This window comes from Antrostomus carolinensis, unplaced genomic scaffold (genome assembly GCF_000700745.2).
Source record: "Antrostomus carolinensis isolate BGI_N321 unplaced genomic scaffold, ASM70074v2 scaffold29950, whole genome shotgun sequence".
NCBI classification, from domain to species: Eukaryota; Metazoa; Chordata; class Aves; order Caprimulgiformes; family Caprimulgidae; genus Antrostomus; species Antrostomus carolinensis.
The window spans coordinates 59,037-74,337 of record NW_010291041.1 but is presented as its reverse complement, the minus strand read 5'-3'; the positions used below and the strand labels follow the sequence as shown (position 1 = coordinate 74,337).

General features: G+C 36.6%; 1 protein-coding gene across 1 annotated transcript in view; it reads left to right on the top strand.

Annotated features, from left to right (window-relative positions):
* Nucleotides 1-377: 377 nt before the first annotated feature.
* The window catches only part of XRCC5 (X-ray repair cross complementing 5), a gene marked incomplete at both ends in the record, with an annotated part of 43,104 nt that continues 28,180 nt past the window's right edge, over nt 378-15,301 (top strand). The window contains 6 exons of the mRNA XM_029086819.1: nt 378-426; nt 1,937-2,059; nt 4,870-5,058; nt 8,015-8,129; nt 9,849-9,987; nt 11,995-12,107. Of these exons, the coding sequence (XP_028942652.1) occupies nt 378-426; nt 1,937-2,059; nt 4,870-5,058; nt 8,015-8,129; nt 9,849-9,987; nt 11,995-12,107 (728 nt within the window). The remainder of the gene's footprint in view (nt 427-1,936; nt 2,060-4,869; nt 5,059-8,014; nt 8,130-9,848; nt 9,988-11,994; nt 12,108-15,301) is intronic.

Below are 15,301 nucleotides of genomic sequence, written 5' to 3'. Positions count from 1 at the left end.
AAAATGGTATCATACATTCAAAGTACAAGTAAATGTTGTTTGTAGATTCAAAGTAAGGTTGTAAAGATTAGATTGCCCTTTTGTTGGACTTGAGCCTCCTCACTGACATTTAGAAGATTGGGCCCTGAAGCAATCTTTTTACTGTTCCATCAGATAGGTGGGGAAGAGACAAGATCACAAAACAGACAAGTTATATAGGAACCTCTTGCACAGTAGATATTTGAAGAGTATTTGTCTCAAAATATTGTTTGCTTGTTAACTAAAATGCATGTTTGTCAGTGTTTGGGAGGGGGTGAAAACAGAATATTGTTTCACGGGAAAACCACTTCTGTGACATGATTCACGTTCTAGATGAGATTTTTCTGAAATTCACTTAGTTCTGGATGCAATTATTGTGTGTATGGACTTGCTTCAGAAGGAAACAATGTGAGTATGTAACCCAAAGCCTTTTACAGAATTCTGACCTTGCACTTTGGAGCTGATCTGATTTCTTGTCAGAATTACACTGCCGTTATTTTGTAAATATGGGAAGTGCTTTAAAAAAACAAACGAACAAAAAAGCCACACTGCAGGAGTCTGTGCCTGAAGAATCCTTAGGAGACATCTGGCTTCTCCAGATAATCTAAGAGCTTTTTGATGCAACTGGGAACTTTGCTGTATATTAATGCTATTATTCAAGGCACAAAGACTTTACTTAGTGTCACATTTCCTGTGATCTGTTTTCAAAAAACATTAATTGGGATGCTGAAATGCATAGGAAAGGGTTACCAAATTTATGAGTGATAGCATATCTTACAAAGAAAAACAAAATCTGGAAAGGTAAGTTTGTTCTACCTAGTATCTTAAAGGCTGTTGGGTATAAGGTGGCTGTTAATAAATATTCAAGTTGTGTGAGAAACATGCAGTAGGAAAAAATACTGTTTAAGCTGAAAGAAAATGTTGGCACAAGTGTTACAAGGTTGTCAATGAATGGACAACTGGAAATGTGACTGTTTCTAACACTCAGTGGAGTGATGGTCCAGGGCAAGGAAGATAGCCTTACTTCCTCTCAAAACAGAGACTGAACATATTGTTAAAGTGATTATATGATCTCATTATGAATGCAGAAGGCTAGACTTAGCGATGCAATTTGTGATTTTATGATTAAAGTCTAATTGACATGGAGAGCTATATCAATTTAACGATTAAAACTGAGTTGTGAATTAAAATCACTGTTTATGGCAGGATAACCTTGAATACCTATGGAGCAACTGCTTTTATTATCTTGTGGGTAAATAGCTTGTATGCAGCAAACCCTTTGATACAGTTTACTTTCAGTTGAGAAAATACTATTGGGTAAAAATTCAAGAAAATCACCCTTATGCTTAAATATCCAGATGAAAACTATATCAACTTAACTGAATTTTGTTTTGTAGCTGGCAGGACTTTCTGATGTTAATTGTTGCTACTTCTGAGCATATGAAGCAGTCTTTAAAGTCCATCTTATCCAATGACTCTACTGCATTATCTTACTAAAATGGAACCCCTGCCAGCAACAGTAATTTAAAATGCATTTCCCATTTTCACAAGGACAGACTTACAACTGCAAAGGAAATGTCCAGTATAATCAATAAACTACCTAACATTTTATTAGCAGTTTATGTACACTGGTGAAAATTGGCAGAATTCCATTCATTTAGATGTGGTTAGTGATTTATACAGTCACAGGGCTAGAGTCCTCAATTTTAGGGGGTAGGAGTGAGTAGCAGGAATCATATGAAGATAAAAAGATACCACAAATAATATGAGCAATGACAGAACAACTTCTACCAAGTAGGTTTGTTTATTTTTTTACAAGTATATTCCTTTGGTAAGGCTTCAATTTTGTAAGAAAAGAATTCGAAAAAGGCTGCTTAGGTATTTCAGATATTTGTAAATGTTCTTTTTGTATTTTAAGAGGAAAGAAATACGAGAAGAGACACATTGAACTGTTTACAGACCTTGGTAGTCCTGTCAGTGAGGATCAACTGGAGATTATCATTGCTAACTTGAAGAAAACAGGAATTTCACTTCAGTTTTTGTAAGTATGAAAGTGGCTGTTATTCTCTATGCGACTGTTTAAAGGCAAATTATTATTTTTTCTTAATAACAGTCTTAAAGGAGCTGGTGATGTGTTGGTGTATTGTTTCTGTAGAGGTGTACCAGTATGTAATATGATCATTATATCCAATTACACATGCCATGAGTTCCAGTTATTAACCAAGTCCCCTCGATCAAGTGATGTGCAAATACACGTTAAGGTGATGGCTGCTTCTCCAGTTGAGCTTACAGCTTAGAGCCAAAGCCTAAAATGAGAGACAAAAGATCTAAATAACAAAGACATGGGAAACAACGGGCCAGAAATAGCCTCAGAAGCAGTGGTTTTGTCACAGCATCAGCCTAGATCCTTTTAGGTAAGGGAGTTACTGGGAAGAAATAATGAGGTGGTGTTGCAGGTGTTTACAGCCTGATTCTGGTGTCAGTAGAAAAGCAAGTGTGAAGAGCAGGGTTATACTCATAGTGATAGGCTTGGATAACAGAAGCCATGTCTTACATGTTATGACAGGAATCCCTCGGCTGTCTCGATACAAGCGCTGATCTGAAGAATCAGTGGTGATGCTGAGATCTGTATTAGTTGTTGCACATGAGGGTAACGTAGGAAGCTACAGGCCTCTAGTAGGAGTTTATTTAAAAGCAAAACTTTGTGTGAATGTTAATGTTTGCTTTTCATAACAATTTCACAGAGAAAAGTTAAAGCTGCAGTTTTACTTCTGACCATTTTAATGCTTACTTTCACCTAGATCCAGCATTCTGTAAGGAGCAATGTTGTGAACTTGATAAATTAATTAAAGCCATTTGTAGACCCACCTAAACAGAGGGGTTAGCTAGGAAAGTGTGGCTGAAAATCATGGGCTGATCCTCCCCAGAAAAAATATTTTTTACCTGTGCCTGGGAGAGGCTGAATGTGAAAATGTCACTCTACTCTCAGGTTTTGTCTGCACAGCAAAACAAGGTATGCTTGCAGCATGGCTTGACATGCCCCTTCTAGGTTATTTGAGCTATTGTTGGCACTGGAGGCAGTGGAAGCACAATTCTGTGAACCTGAGTACCCGCTGCCAGCCAGAGTCACATCTTTTACAGACCTGGTATTTAGCCCCAGCTACCTTGTCTCCACACCTGCAGTTTGCTATGCAGACTATGACAGATGCTACACTACAATTTAAGGTTGCAGTTTTATTCTGTGGGATTTCTGATACATCTTTACATTTTCTTTGCCTGTAATGTAGCAAAGAAAAAGCCCCATGGCTAACAGAAACACTAGGGAAATGTTCCTGTTATGGCATCAGCTGCAGATTTACACCCTGTCTCCCAGCCACACAAGCAAATGATGCTTTGAGAAATACCCGTACAAATGTAAAACACTCAAGATACTGATTTAAAAATAATTTCTTGCTAAACCTTGTCCTTTCATTATAACCCATGCTTCCATCTCTTACGCCCTGATTACTGATTAGGTTGTAACTTGTGGTAGGTAGTTGGTTTTCCTGCCTCTTATCACACAGTTCTCATCACAGGAGTCTCTAAGCACTATATCATTGAAGTAATCTAACTTTTATGGATTAGAGTTTTGAAGGTTTTTGCTCTTGTAACAGCTTTAAAATACAGTTTCTCTTCGTCAGTGGATGCTGCTTCCTAAAAAGGTACCAAACACTGCTGAAAGTTGATCTTTAATTCTGCTGTATGTGACACTGTAGTGCATATTCTTAACTCTGCTTATTCTATGTTGCTCCGCAGATAAGTTTAGTGAGGACTAAGGAGGTGAAAGTAAGGTTGAGATCTGTAGGCTGCTGTTTTTGAAACATAAAATTCTAAAAAAATGCTAAAATTCTTTTACTTTGTGGAAATGTGGTAAAAGGAATAAAATTGGATCAGACGAAAGGTTTGAAAAGTCTGCAGTCATTGTCAGGGACACAGAGTAGAGGCTCTTACATGTCTCTCTTTTCTGTGGTGGTTGTACTTAGTTAACTCTGTTATATTTTGAAGAGCAGCAGAATCATTTTATCTATAACCCCTGGCTAAATTTTAAAATCTGATTCTTGAAGTATGGGAGAATGTGTCATCCTCAGTCAGAAATTCACCTAGTGTTATAAGCCATTAAAGTCTCAAACACTAATAACATTTATTCCGGAAATAACTAACAGCCCCACCGCAGAGAAAGTCCCGTTTCCTGGTGTTTAGGGCCGACACAGAATCACAGGCCTGGAATGGCCTTTAACAAGTCACCCAGAGCAACCCTCTGCTTCAGACTGGGTCAGTTGTATCTACGTCATTGCTGAGCAGCATTTGTCTTATCTTTTTACAAAGATTTCCATTGATGGAGACTCTTCTGTCTCCTCAGGCAGTTGGTTTTAGAGATTATGATTTGAAATGCCTTTATCTGACCTGGCTCCATGATGTAATTTGAATGCAGGCTGAATATGAAGAACCAGTTGTTCCCTTCCTCTCTGCAACAGCCTTTTATATTTAAGACTGTCTTGCTCCCTGTCTCCCTTCTCTATGCGCTTTTTGTTCAGTGTTTTTTCATAGATCTTGTTTTCTAATCAACATTGTCTTTATTCCCTAATCCCTTCCTGTATGTGGACATCTTTATTGAGGTATGATGCCCCAAACTGGTGCAGCATGCTGGTCAAGATGTTACTGATTCCAAGTTGACCTGAAATACTACTTCATGTGTTTTGCAAGCATCTGACTGCAGCTAGATAGAAGTTGTTGATCCTGATACAGTTTTTGTTTTGGTTGGTGATTTTAATTAAGAAGAAAATCAAACTAACTCCTTCTGCTTGTTCTTAGTCTGCCATTTCCAGTGGATGTTGATGATGGAGGTGGAGATACAAATGCCAGTGTACATCCTGGTATGCACAGAAACTCTTTTCCGAGAAAGGGCTTAACTGAGCAGCAGAAGCAAGGCATTGGTGTGGTGAGGAAACTGATGCATACTTTGGATGAAGAAGGAGGGCTGGAAGAAATTTATACTTTCAGGTAAAATTAACTAATCCTTTTTATCACACTGTAAATTTACTTTCTGATTTCTTCCCTAAAAGATGAAATTAGTTAAGCAATCAGTCACTTGGCTTCCAGTTTCTCTGAAGTCAGTGAATTTTATAACTTATTGTACACTCAGTCCCTTTCAAACAGCTTCTTCAGTGCCTTTAGAGTAGGTAGAAAGGCTTGCAGATTTAAGTGGAAAATTAATTTTCTATATCTGTATTTAAAGAAAAAAGTCAATTTTCTTCCATCTTTAGTATTGATGGATTTTGGAGGGAATGTTTCTATAAATGAAATTTCCAACTCTCTCCAAGACATGCTTTTGCATTTGTGACATAGTGCAGGTAAAACATTTGCATTTAACGGTAGCTTTTGTTCCTTAGTCTGAGACTTCTTGTAGCTCACTGGTTTATCAAACTCCCACAAATGTTTTGAGTAAAGTTGTTTGTTGAATCCCGCTCTTTAATCAGACTACTGTGCCGTTATTGCAGACCATATACTTTTTTATCAGCATTATTAATGCAAGAGTTGAAAGATGGCTTTTCACTTCATGTTTCCCCAATGAAAGAATAAAAATATATGTGCATCTCTGAAAAACTGTAGCTAGTGATATATCCAAGACTTTTCCACATAGGTGTTGCCTCAGTTGGGAAACAAGCAAAATGCATCTATGCACCTTATAAAAGTCTTGATTTTATTGGCTTAGTAGTTCTGTTCTGCAATTATGAAGTATGATCTTTTAGACAACATGTTTTTCAGGAAACTTAGTAGACCATAGCTGTAATGTGATTATCAAGTGTAATTTTTAGATTAAGTACTTGTAGGTTTGCATGCTGTTATTCATTGTTTTATTTGTGGGATTTCCTTCCCTCACCCTGCCCAGTGGATCTGCTTTGCATCTCAGCAGCCGGTTAAGCTGTTGTTTGAGCATTAGTGTGGATTAGTGAAGAAACATGTATTACTGTGTATGTGTTCCTTATTAGTCAAGAGAGCAGTCTGAGTGTCTAGAAAAAAGGAGGCTTTGTCATTGCATCAAAAGACTGTACAGAAAAGCAGTATCTTTCTGGGCCTGTTTATCCTTTAGCACGATCCATATGCATGAAGCTACTATGTGGCTTGGCCCTTTCTTTATATTTTTTTTTAATTGCAGGCTCTTGCTACTCTATAAGCTGTCTTTGTGCCATGCTTTTAGGGGAAATCCAAGTCTTTGGTTAAATAGGCATTTGGCTAATAGATTAAAGCTTTAGTTGTTTAAGTTGTTTAAGAATATGTGAGGTTTTGGATGCAGTTAAGTTACTTATCGAGCTTTAGGAAGTTATCCATGCAAATCTGTCATTACCAATTCAGATACACTCTCTGTTTTTCTGTATTCATTACTCCTGCTAGTAAAAATATTTCAACTCTTATGAAAATAAATTAGTCATGCCAGGAAAGTAAGTGAGAAAATTTTGTTGTATTATGTTAGGGCTTGATATTCTGCCGGTTGGACAGGAGGTATTTCTGCTGCATCTGGTTTTAGGGGAAGGGATTTGAGAGCAGAGGAAGAGAGACATGTTTGTAAAATATAGGTTGAGATGTGCATGTACTCGGGTTTTATTGACTGAGTCTTCTTTGATAGTAGGGAGCGTTTTTCTTCTATAAATATAAGAAATTAAAGGATAAAGTTAATAAATTGAGCTTAAATTATATTTTCAGGTATTTGACACTTAAGTATTTGATTTTCACATTCATCCTTGAATGTGCGTGTTGCAGTGATTTTTAATGATGTAGTAACAGGTTCTTTTTAAAAATCCTATATTGATGTCTCTGTTGCCAGAAAAAGTAGTTTTTCCTCCCTTCCTTCCTTTCCCCAAGGAAAAAAAAATTAAAAAGAAATACAATGTTTATCTCATTACAAAAATTGTAGTGCATTTTCTTTTCGTTGTGCTTCTGTTAGAAGTTTCAAAAAAACACTGCTCACCCTAAGAAAGTTGAAAAGGAGAAATACCAAGTTGAATTCTGTACTAATGTTTTTAGGAGTTGATTTTAATTTCTGCTAGACAAATGCTTTAATAAAGAGAGAGGTAGATTTGGGGTTTTATCAAGTGAAAGAGATAAGGTCAACACTGTTTTATCTTAGCTACATCATGCAATAACAAAATTTTATGAGTGCTTTCTCTGCACTGGAATTTTAAAGCAAAATATCTGATACAATTCATATTAGCTGAAAGCTGTTGTGGGGTGCAAGCCTATTTCGTTTGTTTCACAATAAAATATTAAATTACTTTTACTGTCAGTTTTTAGTTTTTGGACTTCATTGATTAAAGCTGTACAATTGAGTTAATGCTCTTTAGTGTAAAATCATTACAGTTCCCGTTTTTTTGTGTTTTATGAACTTGCATGTATGTTGTTCAGGCTAGAAATATTCAGAGTAACTTATTGCACTCTAGCCAGATGTCCTGCAAATAATGAGTTCATTAGTACTGTATTAAAAAAAAAAAAAAGTGTCAAAAGTTAATTACCACACAAATAAAATCCTGTTAATTGAAACTGGATTCCTTATTTCTTCACCTCCACTGCAGAAAACATTTTACCACTTAGAGAAGCCTTTTATAATTTGGGTTGTTCATCTAACTACATGCCCTAATTGGTTAAGCACAGATGAATGTAAAAATGCTTAATAAGGAATTCTGTAGTTTCATCACAAGACCTAACATACTGTCTTGAAGCCCTAATGTCACACCATCATAAAGATTCGAGATGGGAATGATCTACTGTACCACCTCTTTTTTTCATTCTCTTTTCTGACAATAGTTAATGACGAGATTATTCATACAGTTAATTTTCTAATGCTTTATTCAGTCTAAGCTGAAACAATTGGACTCCTACATCTCCTTGAAAAGAGTGTATTGTCTATATTTTATTACAGTTCACTAGAGTTTATTTCTATTTTCCTGATTCTTTCATTTAGAGAGAGCCTGGAGCGTCTTTCGATGTTTAAGAAAATAGAAAGAAGACCTATGCCTTGGCCCTGCCAGCTCACTATTGGTTCTAATTTGTCTATAAGGATTGTGGCCTACAAATCAGTAAGTTCATAAAATCATCTGTTTTAGTGTATTTTGGCAGCAAGTAACGTGCAGCTGCATGTTTTTTTCTGTAAAGCTAAGAAAATAAAAGAGAAAACAACATCCAGAATAATTATGGTAGAGATTTTATGTGTGTAGAAGCCAGTACATCTAAAACTGTGGTTCCCACAGCAACTCTAACTTCACCATATTGTGCACGTATGTTAAAGAACTAAAATTCACAATGTACAGAAATAGAAATAATTGCTATCTATGCTGTGACACTTAATGGTATTGAAGTTGTCGAACCTTATTAAGAATGCTGCACTTATGTGAAGCTTTCCATTCGGCAGCAGTGATATGTCTGCAGCTCAGTGAGTCTTAGTATATATTTCTTAAGCCGTAGGCATGAGATGAATTATGCACATGTGTATGTAAAATGGTAAGTAGAAATGCTTTACCAGCTATTGTTTTGAACCACATCTGTTATTATTTCAGACTTGGAACGTAAAGGTGTGTTTTTTCAGCTTGTTTGCTTTATACTGTTTGTCAGAGCTTGGGCACAGTCTGTTTCCTTTACAGTTTATATGGATTCTTCACACAGTGCTAGGAAGAAGCGAGTATATTTAAACACAGAAAATGTGCAAAATTCCAATTATTGAATAATTAATAGATGACTATAAAGTAGCGTGGCAGCATTGGTGGATCTGATGAGATGGACATTAATTGGTTTGTTGTTTGAACGCAAGACCTTATGAGAGTCTGGCCAATATTGCAAGGTTTCAGGAAGATGTATTATGAAGTTGAAATGTACCTGATTTGAGAGATAGGCATACCAGACTTGAAAGAGATCTCTACTGCTAGCTTTCTATTTACAATATAATATAATATTTATTTCTTTTTTTTTTATTAAGCTATTGTGGCAGACCTGTACAAATATGCAGTGAGAGTCCCCTCCCAAAGGTGTTTACACAAAAGCTTGGGAGAGCAAGCAACATGAACTGAGTGACTAGCCTGAGGTCATACAGCAGTTGGATAAGAGCTAGGAATAGACTTGTGATATCTACTGATGTAATCTATGCTGTTTTTTCTGCCCAGTTCTCAATTTTTCTTCTTGTTCATTATGTATACTATCAATTTCACTTAAGTAGAGAAAAGAAAGCATTTTTCTTTCTCTGTAGCTGAGAAACATTCACTTATTGCTGATATTTATTCCTTCTTTTGCCTCTCAGTCCTGTAGGGAGGGATCTTTTTCTGCCTTTTGGGGAAGCTGCAGTAACATAGGATATTTTTATTCAATAGTGTAGTAGTCTGATGCAAAACTTGGGCAAACAAGCTGAATGAGCATTGAGTCTTCTTGTGTCTTTAACATATATCTTAATGCTTTGTCAGAAGTGTTTATGTAGGTGGAGGAAGGTAAAATACATAGCAAGCAAGTTATGTGTTGTCCTGTGACTACAAGACTTCCACATATTACTTAGCCCATGACTTCGATGAATAACCAAGCCAAGCGTGCAGTCAGTATGATACAGTTCAGGTGTGAGGTCTCACACAGATGAAGCAGTGTGCTGAAAGCACTGTGGTTGCAGAGGTGCTACCACATATTTGGACTGTCATTATTAGTCCCTTATTGGCAAAATAATGCAGCACTTGGTCTAAAAATTTTTTGCATGTTCTGGTAAGCACTCTGGAGACCACTGAAATGTTAAATGTTCCTTTTCTTTGAATTCTCATATACAGGTCACAGAAGAGAAGGTGAAAAAAATTTGGACAGTCGTGGATGCTAAAACCCTCAGAAAAGACGATGTGCAAAAAGAAACTGTTTACTGCTTGAATGATGATGACGAGACAGAGGTTCAGAAAGATGATACTATTCAAGGCATGACTTCTTTTTGTGCACCCCGGAGACAAACCAAAGATAATGGCTTATACTCTTAAATCACCTAAGTGCCTTTTAGTTTTATACTTAGAAGCCTAGCTGTGACCTTGGAATGTAAGCTTATGGAACACAGAGACTGTTATGTGAGGCTCTTTGTCTTCACATGTTTTACAAATTCTTACTTTGCCAGTAATAGGAATAATAATAATACCACCAGGTGGAACTTGGAAGGCGCTACAGCTTCCTTAACTGTATTCTGTGGAGGACCACACCTCCATTCTGTAGTGAGTAGTGCTGCCACCTCTGTTCTGTTTTCAAATCTTCAGTTTTACTGGTAACATGAACACTTTCGTAACGCTGCTTTTTTTCTGCATAAGCAACTGCTATAGGTATTCTGCAGTTGGAAAGATGAAACCTTTAAAGTAAGGTTTAATGTTCAAGAGTCTATTAGCTTTGCTGTTTAAATTCCATAACAGGTTCAACATGAAGTAATGTATGTAGAATACTTCTTTTATAACCTTCAGCTTCTTTCTGAGTAGAAATTCCTTAGAAGACTGCAGGACCCAGGAATAGCATGAAATAGTCTAGTTTTTAAAAACTGAGTTAAGCAAATATGTTTAATTTTTTGCAATAATTTAATTAACTTTAAAAAGTAATAAAATTAATAAAATCGATTAATTTTATTAATTAAAAAATTCATTTTTTGTATAGATAATTTTTTTACTAATTTTTTCTTTTATTTGCTGTTTGAATCCCACACAAGTGGGAGAAATATATTAACTATAAATGGCAGAACTATTCAGATAACAGTATAAAAAGTGCCATCAAATGAATAAAATAAATTGAAAAATGAAGGAAAATACTGTATTCTTTTAAAAATTTAACCTCTTTCAACTGTAGCCATCATAGGTGTTTTGTAGCAATAGCAGATAAAAATGTCCCAACTACAGCGTGATTTTCTTTGTTTCTTTAAGCAGAAATGATAGGTAAAAGCTAGTAGTCTGTTTATGTTTTATAATTTCAAAAATTTTAGTAAAATTAAAAAAAAAATCCACTTTTCATAATGAATATATTTTGAAGCATTTGTGATCGTTCTCTGCTGATGTTCTGACTGCCCAAGTTGGTGAGTGGTTATGGGATGCTAGTAAAAAGAAGTGATGAAAAGTTCAGTGTGAACAAAAGAGACCCAAAGTTCCTCTATCAGCAGTGTTATATTTCTTCCAGTTAAAGAGCTGCTGGTGCCTCATGGACATTTGCAGGAAAATGTGTCTGCATACAGGTTTTTCATCCAGGGATTTACCTCTGTTCTTTCTGCTTTCCTCTCATCTGAGGATGTCATCCTTAGTCTGTGCCAGTATAAGAAGTGATGATGTTACAGGGAGGATATTATAGCTTGAGGCGGGTGAATAAGCAGTTGGAACAGATGATACCTCTGAGAAACTAACAGCTTCCTATTTTGTGGAGATACACCTGTGATGTAAGGCAGGGGAAATAAAATGCAGAAATGTATAGAAAGACCACTTCTGCATACAGGTGTTCTGGTTTTCCACTGTGTGTGAGGGTGTATCTCACTTCCACTGTTAACACGTTTTGTTCTCTGAATCCCTTCTGGTGTCATTTCCTGTCCACGATTTGTGGTGTGTTTTGGGTTTTTTTGTATTCCTTTTGCAGAGTGTTGCAGTCTGTTTGCTGAAATCTATTCTGTGAGCGTAACTTTGTTGGGCAAGACGTTAGGTTCCCTTATTTTCTTTCTTGCTCATTACGAGGATAGCTGTGTTACATAAAACAGTGTACAAGGAGTGCAACTGCTGTTTGTGAAGTACAAAATGTGTCTATGGGGTGTGTGTTTTTGGGGGGTTTTTTTTTGTTAACAGGGAAAGTAATTTGATGAGCGTGTGGAGTGTAGCTGTGGGGCATGCATGCATTGTTAAAATATTCAGAAAGCTAATTTCGGTGTAAGAATTGTAGGCCCATATGCTTACCAGCTGCTCTTCTCTTGTTCTCCAGGGTTTCGCTATGGGAGTGATATAGTTCCTTTTTCCAAAGAAGACGAAGAGCAAATGAAATATAAAACAGAAGCAAAATGTTTTTCTGTTTTGGGATTCAGCAGATCCTCTCAGGTATAGTACTAAACTTCTTCCCATTCAACTTCCTGGGTTGTTCGAGACAACTGATTGTGGTGGTGTTGTATTGGGTTCCAGCATTGGGAATGGGACATCAGCAGTCAGGTATACAGAGGTGACTTATTTGCTGATTCTAGTACATGTAAACAATATGTAGTCTTGTGAAGGAGAGAAGCTCATAAATGTGGCCATAGGGCCCTCAAGTGAAGGAAGAGCCACAGAATTCGCATCTCTGCAAAGTGGAGGCAGAGGTGTTGTAGTCTCATTTCATCTCATGAATTTAAATAGTGGTACCAGATCTGCAACAGAAGATGATCTCTCTTCTGTTCTGGTCATGCAGAAGCCTTTTTGAGCTTTGTCCAGCCACAAGTGTGTTCTTTTTAACAGAAGAAACCTCTCTCTCAACGGTAAAGAAATGAGAACAGACTGCTTTCATTCTCATTTCCATAAGGATTAGTTTGTGAACTGTGACTTGCTTCTTGTTTCTACTATAACAAAACATAAATGTAGTGAGGACTTAATAGAACTGAAGTGAAGCTAACATAATTCAAAAACTCTCCATATTTCAATGGATGCTTGGTGTTTGTATGCACTCTGCCTGTACTTGTGGTGTTAACTTTGCCATTTGTTTTACTGGGAAGCTGTAAGGAAGTTACATCGAGCAAGTACTTTAATAAAAGCTATCCAGCACAAGGTGATTTCCTGCAGAAAATCCAGGGCTTAAGCATTAGGAGAGCCTTAGGCAAAGGCATAACAAACCCTTCTTGAAGCAGCACGTGTGAAGAGAAATTAGAGATGTGGGTGCCAGTAATGGCTAGAAATGTTAAGCTGCTCCCACAGTTTCTTCTCTGGGATATTGCACAGGGTGACTGAAACTTTACTCTTCTTGGAGTTAACTGCACTCAGTCCCCTTCACCACTCAAAACTGAAAGGAAATTGTAGGGCAGCTCTGTGCCTTCCATTCTGAAAGCTCCCAGCCCTCCTGCTCTTCTTTGAAATGTCTGCAGGCCCTCTGCCTGAACAAAATAGAACCCTTGACAAAGACTGAGGAATCATTACCTATCACAGGAAGGAAAGATGCTAACGAAATAGGAAGTATCTGTAGGAGCTTACTCCCAAACTGATGTAACTAAACATGTTTTTACTTTACAGTCCAGGTGGCAGAGGGACCCCTGCATGTTGCTAGATATGCCCGTAGAGTACTGCAGTGCGGTGGTCTAAAGCATATTATTTATTAACTGAGGAACCAGGAAGTTATGTTGATTTACTGGAATGAGAAGCCATGGGAAATGTAACCTGGTTGTTCCTTGAGGACTTTCAGAACTCGAAGTTGTTAAGTAACACAGGAGCTTGTGTACTGAAAGTGATTGATTGAGGAAACATACCATGCTTGAGCTTATATGGCCTAAATTGACCAGGGCAGAGAGATGTTAGGGACTGCTAAATCCTGTACCAGAAACTGGGTCTAACAAGTGAAATGTTGTGTCTGAACCTAGCGTTTCAGTGAGACAATTTATTGTATCTCTTCATGAGATATTAGCCTACAGCTGAGTCTCACTGTCTTCATTTAATTCTGTAAGATGTATTTCACCATATGCAGCATTTTCTTATGCTAGAGGCTGGCCTGTTTTGACTTGAAGTCTGACTTTTATTGAAAACAGAAACTAAGAGGAAAACGGATGAGAAGTATTATGCTCCTTAACTGAGATGTTATTTCACATGTATTTTTTGGCCACCACTGGTCAGATAGTGTGGTAATACCTTCAAATACATAGATAATAATTAATTGTAGGAATATAATTAGTTGTAGGAATACTTTTGATTCACATAAACTTGCCTTAAAGAATTAACAGATTTGTTTTATGTTTTTTCCAGTGCATAAAATATTTATTGGTTTTGATAATTTTTCATTATTTGCTTCTCTTCTCTGTGGATTTCATAACAGATGGGAATTATATCTTAAATAAGGTGTGCTCTGGTCCTGTAACTAGAAGCGTGAGTGATCATGCCCAATAGTAGTTATATAGACCTCAGTAGAATAAAATTATTCAGGTGTGACTGCAAGATTAAAATTACACTGTATAGATAATGATATCAGGAAGTTTTCAACTACAATTGGAATTCTAAAGACCCATGCTTTCCTATGTTTGGGCTCTTGAATGTTGTTTGGAATCATAATACTGACACTATTCAAATGTATGTTTTATATTAAATTGTTTCTTTTAAAAACTTTGGAGAAAATATAATCTACTATTAACTAGAGAAACTGGAACAGCTCCAAATGCATAATTAAAGAAAAAATAGAACCACCTCATTGTTTTTCTGAGTTATTCACATGCCTCAGGAAAGAAGATCAGAGGCCGCTTAAACTTTGATTTTTAATTTATAAGCAATGCCATGTGAATCAAGAAATAATACTTGAAAATATTACTAAGGGACTTTTCTTTTTGCAAACCAAACAAGGTTTAGTGATACACAATTCCAGATATTTTTACTATACTGAACATAAATTCCCTGAGCTTTTAAAGACAGAACAGCAAAAAACAGTTGTAGGTAGAATAATCTGAGTTGAAGAATTGTGGTGTAATACATTAAACACATCTGCTCTGGTGCAAGTTGTCACTTGACTTCAACAGCATTATGGTAATTTGCTAAATAATGAAACTGCAGATTAGTTTGGAGACAGTGTAATTTGAAGAGATTTTTCTTTAACAAAGAAAGGTCATTTTAACCAGTGTTCGTAGTAGCGTGCAGTGTTTATGACAGGTTTTCCACTATTATGGTGTTTCTGTGGGTGTGTCTCACAGCCTCTGTAGCTCCAGCTATTCCTGCAGTGCCCCTTAATGAAAAGGTTTTGGGTTTTTTGTTTGTTTGGTTGTTGTTTAAGTTGTTTGTTTGTTTGAGTCAGCCATGTTCATGAACAGCATAAACTGCTAACAGAAGTAATTCTTTGCCAGCACAGCTGTATATACTCCAGGTTGCTGTTAAAGTAGCTTTATTAATTAAGGATGTGACTTCTTTCAGCTCCTTTTTGACATGTCTTTGCTAGGAAAATTTAATAGCATAGATGTGGTGTGATTTAGGTTTAGGTCTTTTGTTAACTGCTGTGGTTTTCCACACTGATGTTTGAATTCCTGCAGTATTATTCTGACTGGTAGCAGCTACAAGTAATGTAGTCTTTCGTTCCTGCC